The 18,725-nt window shown below is 45.6% G+C and overlaps 1 protein-coding gene across 2 annotated transcripts in view; it reads left to right on the top strand.

Annotated features, from left to right (window-relative positions):
• ERCC2 (ERCC excision repair 2, TFIIH core complex helicase subunit) overlaps positions 1-18,725 on the top strand; it is a 1,394,405-nt gene that overhangs the window by 967,797 nt on the left and 407,883 nt on the right. For both annotated transcript variants that reach the window (XM_069207765.1, XM_069207766.1), the window contains one exon: positions 4,679-4,748. In XM_069207765.1, coding sequence (XP_069063866.1) covers positions 4,679-4,748 — 70 coding nt within the window. The remainder of the gene's footprint in view (positions 1-4,678; positions 4,749-18,725) is intronic.

Genomic DNA, 18,725 nt, shown 5'->3' with positions numbered 1-18,725 from the left:
GGGGACACTCGCACACACTCACAGGATGAGAACGGTGAGGAGGGCAGTCAGGGACTGGTGGCGCTGCGTGAGCAGGGGAGCGACCTACCCGAGGGTCAGTGGTCATTATGGTAAGAAGGGTACCATGGTTGGGGAAGTCGGGGAAATCAATAGCAGGGGACTGTATCATTGTGTCTTTTCGAGACCCTGGAACAGTACTATACATTTGTGCTGGGTCAAATAGATCACTGGATTCTACCATACAGACTTTGCCAGTTTCTTTCTTTTTCCCTCCTATTTGCTTGCACCATGACTTGTCACAAGGTAACTGGACAAGGGTGGAACGAAGATCTAGATACAGGGGATATGCTCCACGTCCAGTTTATCGACCCTTGGAGACTCCCTTTTTGGACCATAATCGTTTTAACTGTCTGAATGGTCTGGATGGTGTGGACTGACTGCCTCCAAACCCGAACTTAATTCCTGTGACCTTGGATAATGGTCCCAGTAAACTGCCTGATCTGGCTGAATCCACTTCTGAAAATGACCCTGTTAGAGTAATTGGTGTAGTTTCTGGCTTTGGTACTGGCTCTTCCCCCCACTCCATCCCTGCAATCTGTTCTGTGGCTTCTCCAGCGCACATGAGACTAATTTGGTGGAATGTGGCTGGTTTAGCCAGCAAACTGGGCACCCAAGATTGGATAACTTACATTGAGTCCGGGGATGTTTGCATGTTCCAAGAGACTTGGGCAAGGGAAGATTATAACCATCAAGGTTACGAGTCATTTTCCATCTCGGCTAGGTGGGAGGGTAAGGGCCGCCCCTCTGGTGGACTTACAACTTGGGTGGCTTCCCACTTAGGATGTCAGGCTTCACGCCTACCGGTGCCATCAGATGATATCCTAGTGGTTTTATTAGCCTGGCCGAACCTAGCGAAACTTGCCCTGATAAATATTTACTCCAGGCCAGTGGGAGCTTCGCGTGAATCCCCCACTATAGAGGAGCTATCAGTATATTTAGCGGAAATGCCAAGAGATATCCCTTACATAGTGGGAGGGGATTTAAATTCCCATTTCGAGCCGTTGGCCGGTCTCGTAGAGGGATTTCCCATGGAAGAAGAGTTCAGGTGGTCAGTACCCTCTGTTGTAGCACCTTCCCCAAAGGCATGGACGCCTGTGGCTTTGCAGATTACTGCTCTCACCCTAAAGCATGGAATTAGAGCCTGCAATGGACGTTCAAGTCTGATGTACCAAGCAAAACCACGTACAACAGAGTGGGAAGAGAGTCCCGCTTGGACTATGCTCTTGTACAGATAGTGAACTGGTCTTCTATCCTGGACTTTAGGGTGGTGGAGAGACTGGATAGTGACCATAACGCCCTTGAACTCGATCTTAGCCATCCTGGGCCAAAGGCCTCCATAACAACCATGGGGGAGTCCAAACCTGAACTACTATTAGACAATAACAGGAGAAGAATCAGGTGGGATAAACTAGCTACGAGCCAAGTGAAACTTTCGAAGCTCTACGCAGGTTTAATCCCCATTTTGGAAAAAGTGGGAGAGCTAGCCAACGATGTGGGCAATATAGCCCACCATGAGAAATTATATCAGGCTCATGAGGACCTTATAAAGGGAGCGGCCTCTGAGCTTTTTACCAGGGTCCAGAATCAGAAGAGGATCCAACAACATAACTCCTTATGGTACAATGCAGTCTGTAGGAAGGCAAAGGGAGAACTCCTCAGATGCATCAAGGAGGGAACAGATAGAGAGAAGCTGCGAGAAAGTAGACGGGCTTATAAAAAACTGGTCATCCATGCTAAAACCGAATGGGAGGAGAACCAGTGGGAGGAGCTTACCTCTTCCCTCGCAACAAGAGACCACCGAATGTTTTGGAGAGTAGTAAACGGGGGGTCGGGGAACCTCCATTCGGCAATAGAACCAAATATTGCAGCAGGGGTGTGGCAGGCACACTTCCAGTCTCTCTACAGTTCCGAGCAGGGAGAAACTAAGATTGATTTCGGTACTGGACTGGTAGAGTATGGCGGGGACTTGATAACAGTGGGGGAGGTGAAGGTAGCACTAATGGGACTTAAAGCTGGAAAAGCGCCAGGATTGGACGGCCTGCCCGGGGACCTGTTCAAGCAGGAGCCCGGTGTTTGGGCCCCCTATCTGGCTGCAGTGTTTAATGGAGTTTTGTGTGGCATGGAAATTCCGAGTACTTGGCTGGGGGCAGAGGTGGTTCCTATATTTAAAAAGGGCTCGCCCCTGCTCCCTGCCAACTACAGACCAATCAGTCTAATTAACGTGTCACAGAAGCTGTTTGGCAGGATACTGCTGAATCGGCTTCAGGACTGGGTGGAAGAAACGGGTGCCCTCAGTCCGTATCAGGCGGGATTTAGAAAGGGAGTTTCTACAGTGGATCAGGTTTTTCGTCTGAACGTTATCTATTGGAGGGCAGCAATATTGGAAGGGGGTAGTTTATACACTATATTTGTGGACCTGAGGGCTGCGTTCGACCTCGTGCCCAGAGGGAAACTCTGGAGTGTTCTGGCTGAGATGGGGGTCCCCCCAGACATCCTGATAATTTTAAAGATATTGCACCATAATAACTATGCCCGGGTCAGGTGCGGGAAACACGGGGAATTAACGGACAGATTCCCCGTTGACAGGGGGGTTAGACAGGGCTGTGTATTGGCACCGACCCTGTTCTGCCTCTTCGTCAACGGGGTAATCGCCCACCTCAATGGAACTGAATACACTGATGCCCCAAAATTGAATGGCAGCAGGGTGCCTGCAATCATGTTTGCAGATGACACCCTGCTGCTGTCCAAAACCCCCATGGGGATACAGAGGATCCTTGATTCTCTTGTGGCTTTTTGCACAGATAGGGGGTTAGAAATCAATGCTAACAAAACCAAGTTTATGGTTATGAACCCAACCCCAAGATCACGCCCGAACCCCTTACTGGGAGCTTCACGTTTAGAGAGAATCTCCACCTTTGAATATCTAGGTGTAACGTTGAATGAAACCATGTCCTGGGGAACTCACCAGACTAGGGTTAATCTTAAATTAGTGCAGACCACTGGCGGCATTGCTCGGTTGATGAGAAGCTCCACATATCGACCGCTGGGGCCGCTTATCCAGATATACAAGGCACAGGCTAGAGGAGCTCTGATGTACGGGGCGGAACTGTGGGGTCACACAGCTTCCTGCAGTTTGTCTATAACTGAGAATAACTTCATTAGACAGATAGTAGCACTCCCGTCCAGTACTCCGCTCCTCCCCCTGAGGATGGATCTGGGTCTGAGACCAATAGCAGATGAATTAGGTCTCAGACCCATAGTCTTCTGGCGAAGGCTATGGAGCACCGAAGAACTCTCTTCTTATAGGGCGGAACTGAGGGAGTTTTTAACCCACCCTAAAGCTCTACAGATCCCGTGGATAAAATATATAAAAAAGTCCTGTATGGGATTGGGCCTCCCTGACCTGTGGTCGGATCCAGCTAACGCCTCACTAAGGATCCCACAAAGAGCTTTGGTCAGTGCTTACCACGAGCAGAAATTAGCTATGGCCCTAGACTGCAAGAATGAGGGGTCATTAACATCTGTATTCGCGCAAAGCAAGGACTCATACCGCCTGGAGAGGGTTCTGGATGCTATGTCTCCTGTGCTGGCCAGGAAGCTATTTCTCCAATGGAGATATGGCACATTGCCTCTGCGATCTTACACCTGCTCCTGGTCAACACTGCCATCTACCAAGCTATGTCCGACATGTGTGGGAGCAGAGGAAAGCGATCTGCATGTGGTCTTGTTTTGTCCAACTTACAAGGCCGCCAGGAAATATTGGCTCCTACCACTTATTAGAAACCTTGGTTTTAGGGAGTACCTCCCGGTGTACAGAATTTTAAAAACTGATGTTTCAGGTCCAATTGTGTTTGCACTAGCCAAATTCCTTACCAATGTCTGGCATACTCGTACCCGTATTTTAAAGTTGCAGGCTCCTATCTAACTTTAAGTTTTTATTTTAATTGTATGGTCTTTTATCTGATGTGTTTCCTGTTTACTTTTCCTTCATGGTTTTACATGTTCATATGTGTGTTTTTTGTGTACATCTTTTATGGCCAAATTGGCCGAAATAAAGATCAATTGATTGATTGATTGAATATGCTTTAGAATTGCTCATTATTTTAGGGGTGCCCTTTCCAATGGATGCACTATCTTCCTACAGATCAGTCCTCCCCTTCTTTTGTCTCATGGGACAGTGCTTGGTAGAAATTGTTCAACTTTTAGCTCTGTCTTATCTATTCCCACTGTAGTGTCAGGAACAAACGATAACTGACTGCTGGAGAGTGGGGAGCGTTCATGTAGGAGATAAACCACTTTGGCACCTACTTGGTACGCCATGACCAGCTGTGGTCATATTTATCAAAATTAGCATTCTATAAGAAAATAATCTATCAGAAAAAACATCACCAAAAGTAACTTTAATTAGAAATATTTCAGTATTTTGAGACTTTGTTGGACCATCCGGGATGTCCTGATGGTTATGAAGATATTAGCTGTTGAGAATATGATTAACATTAACACCACGGAGGTCAGCTAATGTTGGTGTGAAACATTTTCCTTCATATGATTTTTTTCATTTTACAACCTGGAAAGAGATTTTGTGATGTTTAGTAAGTTCTTTCTCTCATTTTTCTAGTTGCATGGATGCATCCATTGCAATCAAGCCCATCTTCGAGAGATTCCAATCTGTCATCATTACTTCAGGGGTAAGTGACTTAGCAGGAGGTTGAATGTACATTTTTTTAATTAAATTATCTGAACATTTTTAAGTATATAATTCAAAAAGGAATTTAAAAAAATGTAAAAGTATAATAACGTTGAACCCTTCCATCCCCTGCCAAACAGAGTCCGGAAAAGAGTAAATAATGGGTAATAGAAATATTAAGCACAAATAACTTCCCTTGGCCTAAGGTGGGAAAACGTGTGAGGAGGCTATCAAACGGATTTCACTGTAGGTGTTAGTTGTATGTGAAGCTCAGTAAATCCATGTGTTTAGGCATTGCAAGTAGGGATCCCAGGCAAAGGCCTGGATGGGTTCAGCTGAAGGGTGATAAAGAGGCGCAGTCCCAGTAGCTCACCACTGAGTCAAACAGGTGGAGCACCCTTATTCTCAAAGAAGTGAAGTATAGGAATTCCAGCTGGGACGTCCACCTAGCTATAAATTTATTTTCAGTGTGCATAATCTTATGGGTAATCTGCTACATCACTAATGTCTACCATAGTCTGTTGAACCGCAGTGCGCTGCAGGATGGCTCCTTTTTTGTCTAGTATAATGCAGTAGGTTGCTTAGCAGCGCCTGACGTATTCTTGGTGAGGGCCCAATTTGCCTTTGTCATGCCCTCGATGTCTGGCAGTTGTAATCCCAGAAGAAGGGTACTCGGTCTGCCAGGATTGGATAGCCCAATGTATTCTTGATACCACACAGGATTTCTTTACAGAAAGTTTATATAACAATGCTGGACCATGCATAAAAGTGTCTGTGACCTCATCACATCACCAGCCCTTCATGGGCGTCAAGGGAAACATCTAATTCAGTAAACCAGGAGTTAAGTACCACTGATACATCACCTTATAAGCTGACTTTGTTTAGGGGATGCTTCTGTGTATTTTTGGATTCCGTGCCATAGATTTTTTCACTGCTTATCTGGGATGGGTTCCCCGTGTCTCTCCCTCACTCACTCAGTTGTTTTGGAATGGATGTTTCATGACTTGTGTAGTCTCGTAAGGAGCGTGCTAGATTTCAGAGGTTAGGCCTCTCTTACCCTCAAATGTACAGATCAGTTTTTCAAACGAAGTGAAAGACCTAGTGGCTGCTAATCCATTGAGTGAGCATAGTGGCCAGTTTTGGACTTGGACTTACTAGAGGTAAGTATTTTCAGACATGTGGTATTCTTGTTTACATTGCTCAAACAACTTTATGTTCAAGGCATGTGTGGCTGTAGCTACACATGCTTTGCATACTCCTGCCATCTAGTTTTAGGTCTGGATGTGTGTAGGTTGTTTTTCTTCAAAGAAGTCTTTTGAGTCACAAGGCAGAGTGACTCCGCCTCTTAGTGATACTGTGCATGGGTATCGACTACATTCTAAGCTTGTTTTCCTTCCTCCGTCGGGTTTGGATGTGTGTGCTAATGCTCTGGTTCTAGAGTATTACGGTACTCTTCTGACTCGTACTTTACCCTCTTCGATATTGTTTTCTGTTGCACTTTCTTATTGTGCCTTTTGAGGAATAGCTACATCAATCATGGGGTCGATGTGCTTTGACATCGGCCCATTAAGGCCTTCACACTTCGGGCCATCTTCCTGATTCCAACCCAGTTTCCCCAGAGAATGCCCCACTGATGATGGAATGGACGGCCTTCTGGTTCTGCCCTCGCTGTCATGCAAAATACTCCCGAACAGACTTACATCAAGTCTGTAACCTGTGTTTATCCCTAAAACACAGGGAGGTGGATTGTGAGGCTTGTCGATATTTCTGTTCTAAGAAAACTATACAAGGTCATCCAGCATGTTGTCTCAAAATGTAGAGGAGAAGCATCAAAGACACTCCTGACATCTTTGGCCATGAAGACGTTGGTGAAGAAGAATAACACCCATAGGCATCTGCTGCAGAGAAAGAGGCTTTCTTTCCGGAGGGAAGTTCCAACTCTGATCTCGAAATTGACCTGGACATGCAGGAAGTTACACAGGTTCAACAGTTCGTGAGTACAGTTCCCCCTCTCCCTTGTTCCTGTGTTGAACACTCTAAGAGACACTTGGCTCCCTCTGATCAAAAGGCCCTTGGTCCACTACTGTGCTCTGGCCATGATCGGCTCCAATTAACTGCTTCAAACACTTCCCCCTCGAGCTCTACCCCAAAACACCAACTGAAGCCAAAGCCTTCGGCATTGAGCATCTCGGAGCCTAGCTGATTGTTGGTGCCGAGCCGACGATCAGCATCCACCACATTGACTCTGAGTGGTACATCAGCGCCAAAACATAAACAAGGCTTGGTCCTGAAAACTTGGAAGCCAGCTCCATAACCTGATTTCAGCAGGGCAGTCAAGCCTATCCTTCATAAGCTGCAGGAGAAGTTGGATGCTCAACAGAAGCAAATCCGTACTCATCCTCATACTGGCCGTATCCTTGCCAAGCCTTCGGGCATCGTTCCTCCACCATCCAAAAGACAGTTATCTTTCCAGGAGGCTCCAGACTGTCCAATACCACTGAAACAGAGGAAGAAATCAGAATAAGCAATTAGTCCTTTGCCTCTTTCACCACCTTCATCACCTCCACCACGACTGCCTCAACCTCCACAACTTTCACCACCACCCCTTTAATTGTCTCCACCACACTCTCCTGGAGATCCCGTAGATATCAAACCTCAGGGGTCCCCATATTATTACACAGGCTACTATGGTGCAGGGCATGACACCTTTGGGACACCACACACCGACCCCTGGAATGCCTATGCTGTAGACACTCCAGGTGACACGAACCCAGACTTATATCCAGCCCGTCCCTCCCCTCCTGCTGATTTCACAGCTTATCATGAGTTAATAGGTAGGACTGCTGCCTTTCATGATGTACAACTCCACAAGGAACCTCAAGAAGAGGATTTCTCCTTCGAGACTCTTTAATCTCCACAAAGGTCCACCCAGTACTTATTCATGCTAAAGCGCATGTTATGCCATACCATACTGAAGATATTTTTAAAGACCCGGTTAGGGCTAGGGAAATTACACCTAGGGTGAAGCCCTTTCCATCAGAACCTATATATACTAGGGGACAAGTACCTCCAGTATCTCTGGTGATTACAACTGCTCGCAAGTGGGCAAATTCACAAGCTAGCATAGAAGCCCCGCTGCCTCATAAAATGGTAAACATATTGATGCAGCAGGGGAAAGGCTGCTGCACAATCCGCCAACCACTGGCATGTTGCCGTCTCAATGGGTCTGCTTGCTCGATATGACCGCACACACTAGGATGAGATGGAGCCATCCTACAGTATCTCCCATATGAATTTAGTAAGAGAGGACAAGAGCTGATCGCAAAAGGCAAGCTAATGTCAAACACCTCCATACACTGTGCTCTTGAAGCTTCTGATACAGCAGCCAGAGGCATTAACACCAGAATTCTATTTAGATGGCACGCATTGCTTCGTATTTCTGACTTCAAACCAGAGGTGCAACAGAGCCTGCTTAACGTCCCATTCTACATAAAGCATCTCTTTGGTCCCCAGGCCGACCAGACCTTGGAGAAAATTTTAAAAAGACACTGAGATGACAAAATCAATGGGGGCTCTCCAAACATCTACTCCCTGTGACTCTTTTCATGGCTATTGCTTTCCTGTGGGCTCCAAAGCCTCCTCTTCTGAGGCCTCCACCTCCTACCAATGCAGTCAAATCCACCACTCTCTTAAAGATCACTTTAGAGGGTCATACAGTTGAAACAATGCCAAGGGTAGAGGCAAGTGAGCTTCCCCACATGGTGGAACATCCACCGCCAAACAATGACTTCCCTCTTCTTCTCCCCGACCATATAACACCTAGGGGGTCAATTACAGGATTTAACCTCAGACCAGTAGGTGTTGGACATTATCCAACATGTCTATTTTCTGGAGCACATTACCATACCTCCCGACATACCACCTCGCACTTACCGGCTGTTACTGGAACATCAAGCATTGCTGATTCAGGAAGCCCAAGCTCTTCTTCTCAAAGGAACTATAGAACCCGTCCCTCTTCGACACAAAGGATGAGGTGTATATACCCTGTACTTCATAATACACAAAAAGGATGGTTCCTTATCCTAGAACTAAGGTCACTAAATGATTACATCCTATCAGAGCACTTCCACATGGCCACCTTGGAAGATGTGATTCCACTCTTTCAACAGGGTGACTTTATGACTACACTATATCTAAAAGGCTCATATTTTCACATACCAATACACACTAAACATTGTAAATACCTCACGTTTGTGGTGGGTGGCAAACAATATCATTCGAAAGTCCTTCCTTTTGGAGTGACTTCTGCACCTCGAGTATTCACCAAGTCGCTAGTGGTAGTAGCAGCTCATCTACGCGGTCAAAAGATACATATTTTTATACCTGGACCATTGGCTTATCAAAGCCAACACTCATCAAAAGTGTCAACAATACACTAAGATTACAATAGATCTGCTCCACTGCTTGGGATTCACGATCAACGTTCCCACGTCTCACCTACATCATCTACAGATACAACCATATTTAGGTCCTATTTCAAGCGCACAAATAGGATTAGCTTATCCCAATTCTGCCATAGTTGAACATTTTCAAGAACTATTACCTGAATTTCAAGCAGGTCAGCAGAAACAGTAAGGACAGTCATGCGCCTCCTACGGATGATGGCGTGCTGTATTGCCATAGAACCCCATGCCAAACTACACATGCGTCTATTACAGGAATGTTTAGCTCAGCAGTTGTCTCAGTTGCAGGGTCAATTAGAGGATTTAATGTTGGTAGCCCGCCAAACTCATCACTACCAATACCAACAATATGGTAAAGGGGCGGCCTTTTCTCGACTCTGTTCCCCACATAACTTTCATGGCGAACTATCACTCACAGGATGGGGTGCACATATGAAGGACCTCACAGTACAGGACATTAGACACTGGGATCTCCAAATCAACTTCCTCAAGCGTCAAGCTGTTCACCTTGCTTTGAAAGCATTCCTACCTCACCTCACTCACAAGGTTGTTATAGTCTGTACAGACTGCATGACAGCCTTCTACTAGCTACAAGAACGGGGGGGACATGTTCTCTTCAGCTATCACGTTTACTTTTTGGAGATGGATATTACATCAAAACATTCATCTGTTAGCAGAATATCTTCCAGGCATGGACAATAATTTTGCAGACCTGCTCAGCAGAATGCAGCAACAAGTCCATGAGAGGGCACTCCACTCACAAGTCCTCCTCCCATACTTTCACAGATGGGGTTCCCTCAGATAAACCTTTTCATAACCACAGAAAACTCATAGTGCCCAAACTTAGCCTACAAGTTCCCATACCCAGTATCCAAGGGCAATGCACTGTGGTTGAGTTGGTCAGGAATATTTGCCTACGCTTTTCCTCCTCTTCCTCTCTTTCCATTTCTGGTTTGGAAGCTCAGGTAAGCATCTCTCACAGTGATCCTAGTAGCTCCCACCTACTAGACCTCTCTGTAGTTCCCCGCAAGAAGCTCCCCAACATGCCGGACCTTCTCACTCAGATGCATTGAGAAATCGAGCACTCCCTTAACTTGCCACCTGAATTTATGACCATTCTTGAAGAAGCCCATAGGCCTACCACCTGAGCATGGTATGTGGCAAAATGGAAAAGGTGTGTCATCTATTGTCATTCAAAACACATTGATACTTTCTAAGCCAGTGTACAGGCCATTGTCTGCTACTTGCTTCATTTACAAAAGGCTGGGTTAGCTTTCACATCCATAAGATTACATCTTGCTGCACTGGCTGCCTATCTACAGAAATAGGCAACATGACTCTTTATTCAAAATACCAGTCATTAAAGCCTTCATGGAAGGGCTCAAGAAAGTTATTCCACCATGGGTTCCAGCTGCACCCTCAGGGATCCTTAATGTTGTTCAACTTATAGGACCTCCATTTTAACTCCTACATATGTGCCCTTTCAGTTCTGTTCTTGGAAAGTTGCATTTTCAGTCACTGTCACCTCACTTAGACATGTCTGTGAGCTCCAGCTTTAACCTTGGAAGAACCTTTCTTCCTTGCTTATTCCCCTCCCCTCTATATGTTTTGCCAAAGCCAAAAGAACTTTACCTATACCTGCTAAAGCACACTCCACTAGGAAGAAAGGAGCATCCATGGCGTTCCTAGGAAACATCCCAATAGCTGACATATGTAAAGCAGCTACAAGGTCCACATCACACACCTTCACAAGACATTATTGTTTGGATGTTTTAGCACATCAGCAAGCCAATGTAGGTCAGACAGTGCTATGTACACCTTTACAAACAACTGCAACACCCACAGGTTAGCCACTACTTCTGAGAGGGACTGCTTTAGAGTCTGTGCAAAGTATGTGTATCTAGAGCCTCACATGCCTCGAACAGAATAGGTTACTCACCCTGTAAGCATATGTTTGTGGCATGCAGGGCTGTAGATTCACATGCTCCTGTCCTCCCCAGACACCTGTGGCAGTTTTTCACTCTATTTCACATGGACACCTCATTTCTTACACTTACTAAACACTCTGTTCTCACCCACATGTAGGAAAACAGTCTAACAATGTATTCAATGCTTATGCGCTGCATCACAAGAGGAGGAGTCACTCTTCCTTGTGACTTGAAAGACTTCTTTGAAGAAAAACAACCTGCACACATTCGGCCCCCACACTAAGTGGCAGAAGTATGCAAAGCATGTGAATCTACAGCACTGCATGCCATGAACAGATGCTTTCAAAGTAAGTAACATATTCAATCCCCTTCCTGGTAAAAGCCTTTCAGCGTTCTACATTCACCCCTGGCCCATTCGGGAATATTCAAGGCTGCTGCTGCTGGGGAGACGTCTGGATTCAAAGATACATGTGAGTTAGGGGAAGGACACGTGGTAAGCCCCTGTTTAACTTTCACTTGGTCCCAGATATACAGTACTGTTCTAGTGGGGTGCCAAGATGCACACTTTTGGGTCCATGATTCAGAAAAAACCAAGGCAAGTCCCAGAGTGATCATCAAGACACTGCTTGATCCATTTGAAGCCATGTTTATTCACTTTCCACTCAACCTATTCCAAAATTAAACATAAGTCTGCTGCATGAGATTAGAGCAAGCAAGGTCACTACTTTCCTTTAGGAGCATAAGGAGTTAGGCTGAGGTGCGGGGTTTCTTCCCACCCCAGGTGAAGGCCCTAACCTATTTTGTAGTATGCTAATCACAGAAATAGAGAAGGGGATTGGATGGGATTAAAACAAGTGTAGTGCTCTGGGAATGATGTTCATTTTATTCACATAAATACATCCCCACCAGGAGACTTAGCGAGGGTGCGAATACAAAGGTCCTCCAGAACACTCTTACAGTATTTGCTGAGGATAAAGAACAGACAGGGAAGATGTTAGAGATGAGGTGGATGATCTCCCCCCTCCTCACCTAATTAGGGAGACATGGATCCCAAGATCCCTGTCTCAAAGGATAGAACACACTCGATCTGGGTCTTCCACAGGGAGCCCAGCTCCTCTGGGAACATTGGGGCAGCCTCAATGAATAGGACATCCTTTTAGCAAGGATGGCCAAAAGATTAGCTTTAGAGCAGCACATCCTGGCTATAGAAAGGGAGAGAGCAGAAGTACCCATTCATGGTGGCAGCAATGCAAATAGGGTCAGAGAGAATACTGACATACTAAAAATCCCCAGAGGGATTGTCTCAAAATATGAAGAGGGTGATGATATCACCAAGTGGTTCACAGCTTATGTAACCAGAAAGTTAAACAGATCTCACTGGGAGCTCTCTTTTGGGAACTGTTCACTGGTAAGTGTAGGGATGGACTCCACACACACTCTGGTACAGATGCAGAATCCCATAACCACATGAAGGCTATCCTGATTTAGGGCTTTGGATTCTCCATTGAGGAGTATAGGATTAGGTTCAGGGGCGCTCACAAAACCTCTAGCCAGACCTAGGTTGATTTTGTTGACTACTCAGTGAAAACACTAGATGGTTGGATAACTGGCAGTGAAGTGCATGACTATGATGGGCGTTACACTTTATTTTTGAAGGAACACCTATTAAGTAACTGCTTCAATGACAAGTTGCATCACCATCTGGTAGACAGACCTAGGTCCAATTTCTCCTGAAGAATTAGGAAAGAAGGCACACACACACCATTGGGTCAAGACTGGGATGACCAAGACTTCCACAGGGGGTGACCAAAAGAAAGGGGTCACAAAGCCTCCCCAGGGGAAGGATGGTGAGACACTTTAGGACAAAAACAAAGAGTCTTCTCAAGGACCCCTAAAAACCTGCTCGGGAGGGTGGGCTCAAGCCTCTTCACAGTCCACAAATGGGAACAAGGGTAAAAACTTTGATCTTAAGAGGGCCTGATGTCACAACTGTAAACTGCATGGACACCAAACTGGAGACATGGCCTGTCCCAAGAATAATCCCACCAGCACTCCTCCAGGTAGTACTGGAATAGCCAGTCTCCAGGTGGAATCAACAGTATGCCCAGAAGAAATCAGGGTCCACACTGAAGCTACTCTAGTCCCTGAGGGTGGAGTGGATAAAGCCACACTGGCTGCCTGGCCGCTTAACATGCAAAAATACAGGCAGCATCTTTTGATCAATGGGACAAAGGTAGAAGCCCTGAGGGATAGAGGTGCTAGTGTCACCATGGTGACAGAGAAACTGGCTTCCCCAGGACAGTATTTGGCTGGACAAACATATCCAGTTACCAATGCTGACAATGTGACTAAAGTCCACCCCATGGCTATGGTGACTTTAGAATGGGGAGGGGTTACTTGCCTGAAACAGGTAGGGATCTCTTCTGCAATCACAGTGAAATATTTGCTAGGGAATGATCTGTAGTCCTCAGCTTGGGCTGAGGTAGAGCTCAAAACCCATGCAGCCATGCTGGGTATCCCTGAACTGGTATGTGTAAAAAAAGAGCTCAGAGCAGAGCACAGGGTGAAAAAGACGTGTTGGAGCCTGAAATAATGGACCCACCTTCCAAGAGAAAAGGTAAGAGGTCTGGGGGCAGCCTCTGAACAGCAAAAGAAACAAGACCTCTCTTCCCAGGAAGATGTCTTGTCCCCTGAGGGTACTGAGTCCATGGAGCTGGAGCCGTATGAAGTGGAGCTGTTGGGCCCAGGGGGACCCACAAGGGAACAGCTGTGCCTGAGACAAAAGAAATGTCCCACTCATGAAGGCCTGAGGCAAGCTGCTGAACAGGAGAAGGGAGATGTCAGTGACTCCCACAGAGTCTAATGAGAGGATGAACTCATTCACACTGAGGTCAGAGATCCCAAACCTGGTGCCACTAGGAGAGTCGTAGTGCCTCAGAAGTTTGGAGAAGTTATCCTCACTTTGGCCCATGGCATCCCCCTAGCTGGGCATTTGGGACATACCAAAACCAATAAGGACGGCGGCTCTGTCTAAGAAAAGCCAACAACCAAGGACTCCCACCTCATTCAGGATGCGTGAGTCTTGACCCCTATACACTGACACCCACAGCCTTTGTCCAGGTGGTCCACCTATCAAGACAGGGTCCCCAGGCGATTGTGAGCAAGTGCCCACCCTGGGTTAACCTCTCCACCCCTCCACAACGACACCTGCAGAGGGAGTCCCGAGGACTCCACTGCCTGCGGAGCTCCAGACAAAGATATCCGACGCCTACAGACTCTGCACCTGCAGCCCCCCGGCTTTAGAGAAACCGACACCTGGTGCATCTACGTTCAGCAGGCGGCCCTCCTTCCTGTCTGACCCGTAGTGTGCCCAAGGCACCCCCCTGGACCTCGCCTGCAGCCTCTGAGTGACCCCCGGGGTCTCCTCCTAGACCGACATTGGAAACCCGACTCCCTATTTGCACCCTGCACCCGGCCGCCCCTGTGCCACTGAGGGTGTTTATTTTGTGCCTACTTGTGGGCCCTCCAGTGCTCCTTCAAACCCCCTGGTCTGCCCCTCGAGCCACAGATATTTACCTGCTAGTAGGCCTGACTCCGAGTACCCCCTGTCTCCATAGGAGCCCACGGTGGGTGTTTGGCGTTAACTTGAACTCCTCATGTTGGACTTCCTAAGACCCGGAAACTGAAACTGTTGTACTTACCTGTAAAACTACCTAACATTTCTTCCCTCAGGAACTGTTTCTGAAAATTGCACTGTGTCCATTTACAGATTATTGCCAATATTTCAAAAACTGTATAACTTATCAATTTCAAACAAAGTACTGTTGATACATGTGTGAAATATGCCATTTTTAAGGTACTTACCTGCAACTTGAATCTAGTGGTTCTAAAAATAAACTAAGAAAATATATTTGTGCTGTATAAAAACCATTGGTCTGGAGTTAAGTCATTGAGTGTGTGCTTCTTCTAATGTCTGTGTGTGTACAACAAATGCTTTGCACTACCCTCAGATAAGCCTAACTGCCTGACCACACTACCACAAAAGAGAGTATTAGTATTATCTACTTTAGCCTCTGTTAAGCCTCTGGGGAACCCCTGGACTCTGTGCACAAGTTTCACCACCTTATATACCTTAAACTATCTTAAGAGGAAGATTCTAGTAACCCCCCCACCTTTGGTTATGAAATTCAAGTGCTAGCTGTACACGGTTTGTATGAAAACACACAAAGGGACGGGCCTTGCCCCAATGCACATTCCAGAGACAGAGCTGTACTTTCCCTTGATGAAAACATTCCCATCCTGAGACTCTCTTATCATTTCTACCTTCCACACCCCCCCTTGTTTCATTGCAGCACAGTGTAACCCTGTGCTGGGGAGAAAAGCGCAAACATGTACTGTGTGTAAAACAAACTTGGTGTGGAAAAACCCTGAGCTGCCGCTGTGACGTTGAAGTTAAGCACAAAATGGAGTCAGTGATCAAGATGGAGTTGGTGGTCAATTACACATAGCATTGTACTCCACTCTTTGACCAGTGACTCTCATAACACACTGGTCTAAAATAACCCTTTTATGTCTAAACATAGTAATTAGGTTAGGTATGCTTTGCATACAGCAACATAGCATTATTATAATACAAATTACTACAAGTATTCCACCTAAAATGGACCTACGTTCACCTAAATCAGGAAGCCAGCTATATAACCAATCCCACCACCCTTTGTCTACATCTTGCTTCACTCCCTTCACCATTTCATGCAAGATCTCAATGTGGAATTGGATGGATTTAGAATAATCTAACAGGTCGAAGCAACACATTCCTTCAAATTCTGAGTAGCCTTGATCATGCTTCAAAAGCAAGTAGTCAGTTGCTGCCCTGTTTTGCAGTGCAGCTTTTCTAGTGCCTCGTATATCTAATAATAACTCTGCTAAAGCAATAGATGTATGGTTAATATTTATGTCCATCAAATATGCTGAATTGTTAATAACTCGAGTATTATAAGCAGCTAATCCTGGAACTCCTACTATAGAAAGACATAAGCTTACATATTCTGACCTAGATAACTAAATGTCAGAATCACACACTTCGCTTAATTGAACTGCTTCCCTTGTGTGTCGAGTATGTAGTACGGAGTGACATTTCCACAAGAGAGTAACCACTCCATGGTTAATTTGACATGCTTGATGTGACTAGCAGCAGTCACTACGTTTATACAAGACATGCTATTATTTACATTTGTACATGTTTTATCGTTTCTTTGTTGATATAGTACTCATTGTTCCTATGGGACCTCTTGAGGAGACTCCATTGCTGCTTGAAGCCGCATTTGAGCACATTTTCCAATTTTGTAAGTGTGGCATGTTAAGTTTTAGTAGACATCACCTGCACTAATACTGTAAGTGATCACATGTGTTAGATTAGCCCATTTTTCGTCCATTGGCTCTTGGCGAAACGGGCAGTATTTGTAAAGTGTAAAGTGTGTCAATACGTCACTTTCTTTCACTGCTCCATCCGTGTTGTCAATGCATATTTGCAGCAGAACATTGGTGGGAGTTGGAATCGCCACCAGGCAGGTAGAAATGACATCAGTGGCACTTTTCATATTTGTCATGCAGAAATCTGATCGGTTGAGCACAGTTCATGACAAATTAACCCAAACGTTTTCAGGTTGGTCCAGCAGATATGTCGATCGCCGCTGTCAGTCAGTCACTTCGGAGCTTGGGGCTTTCGGTCTCTCCAGACCTGTTTTGTTTTCACTAATGACCGAGCTGACAAAAATCTCTGGAATGCACTTCTTAGTTTAAAGAAGACATTTATTATTATTTCACCACGTGGTTCCTAAAAAGGAGATTAGGATGTTGAAAGCACACATTTAAAAATAGTCACAGGAATGAAAGGAAAATATACCAAAATGATTCTCAACTGCAATGTACACAGTGAATATATGTATTTATAATTATATTATGCAAAGCAAATAATGAACTAAAAATTCATCACCGTAGGGCAGTGCTTAATTTGTAAATAAAAACGTGTCGGTGCCCAAAGCCTTCCCCCTAAACACGCGGCTGCTGCATTTAAATGTGCGAGCGTGGAATATTGAGGCAGCGTAATGCTGAAGCCACCTCAGGCCTCTGCATTCCATATAAAGCCACTCCCTCCCATTTCAGCTCACTCTTGAAGCTTTCTGCTTTTTCCCATTGTGACGCTTTTTCGTTTTTCTCTTCCTCCGTCTTTCCCGTATGCGTCTTATGCTCGCAGCAAATGCTTGAGGCCGAAGACTAAGCGCCGACCCTCAAAAATAAGTGCTGGTGCTGAGCACCGGAAAGAACAAGCACAAATTAAGCACTGCTGTAGTGAAGTACTGGGTTTTTCAGAACCCAGTGGTGCCAGGGAACACACCCTAAGACTTCGAGTCCTTCCTGTTTCAGACTACAGAAACACAGAGTCTTCTTGGTGAAGTCAAAGATCTTGTTTATTGGCTGCAGCCAGTAACAGGTATCCTAGAAGTACAACACAGTGTATATTCTCAGGAGACTGCTCCTCTTGCAAAGCTAACCTTCTCTTTTATACAAAATATTATGCTTTGGGCAAACATTCCTTATTTTACAGTTGACCATTCACATATTTTCACTACAAAGAAATAGCAGGGTTATGATGACAAGCCCATATTTCAGTTTGTCCAGCCCTCAATCAATTACCCGGCAAGGCTCAGTATTTTCATCAGATATCAACGGACCCCCAATATAAACAGGCACCTCCTCCTTGTAAAGCAAGTCATAAAGAAAGAAACAGGGACAGGTGCGTGTAAGATTAGGCATGGTTTGTGTGTGATGAAGGGTTTTATGATGTGTTGTGCCTTGATACTAATCTCATTCGGCCACTGGGAAAGAAACTGGCCGAACAGGTTTGGCTTCAGGCAGTGGAGTCAGCTTGGCCAGGTCACAGAGGAGTCAGCAAAGATGTACGTGTCCTTCAGACTCGTTTTCAGCATTAGACATTGGCCTATGTGAGGGCAATCACAAAATGGCTGTCGTTTAAATGGAACACGAGGGTTCAGGACGGAAACTCTGATATTCGGGTGATTTCGTTACCCAAATATGAATACAATGCTTGTGCATACTATTCTAATCATTCTCGGTCTGCTGATACCAAAATCGTTGTGATACGACGATGTTTATAACACGGGTCCAGAATTTTCAGTACCACCGACCCTCCTTTTGCCCTTACATAGGCAATGACCTATACTCACGCTAATCTGAGTCCAGGTCTATATTCATAAAGTCGTTGAGATGTTGCTGTAGCATCATCCTATTACTTAGCTCGTCTTTTGATACAGGTTTCCTTACACACGATGTAGCACAGAGGCCACATATTGCAGGAGCACACTGTACACACAGACAGGACAGGAAAAGAATGGCTAAGATCATCCCAATGACTACCAGAGTCTTCCATCCCCAGGCGGATATCAGCTCCCAGAACCACCCCATCAATGACCAATCTCCTTTATCCACGTGAATAGACTCGGAGATCTTATGCAGTTTGGAAATGGCCTGGTAGACTGTCAGAGCGTTATCTGGGATGAAAACACA

This window comes from Pleurodeles waltl, chromosome 9 (genome assembly GCF_031143425.1).
Source record: "Pleurodeles waltl isolate 20211129_DDA chromosome 9, aPleWal1.hap1.20221129, whole genome shotgun sequence".
In the NCBI taxonomy this organism is placed as follows: Eukaryota; Metazoa; Chordata; class Amphibia; order Caudata; family Salamandridae; genus Pleurodeles; species Pleurodeles waltl.
The sequence above is the reverse complement of the archived record's forward strand: the minus strand, read 5'-3'. Positions and strand labels throughout refer to the sequence as shown.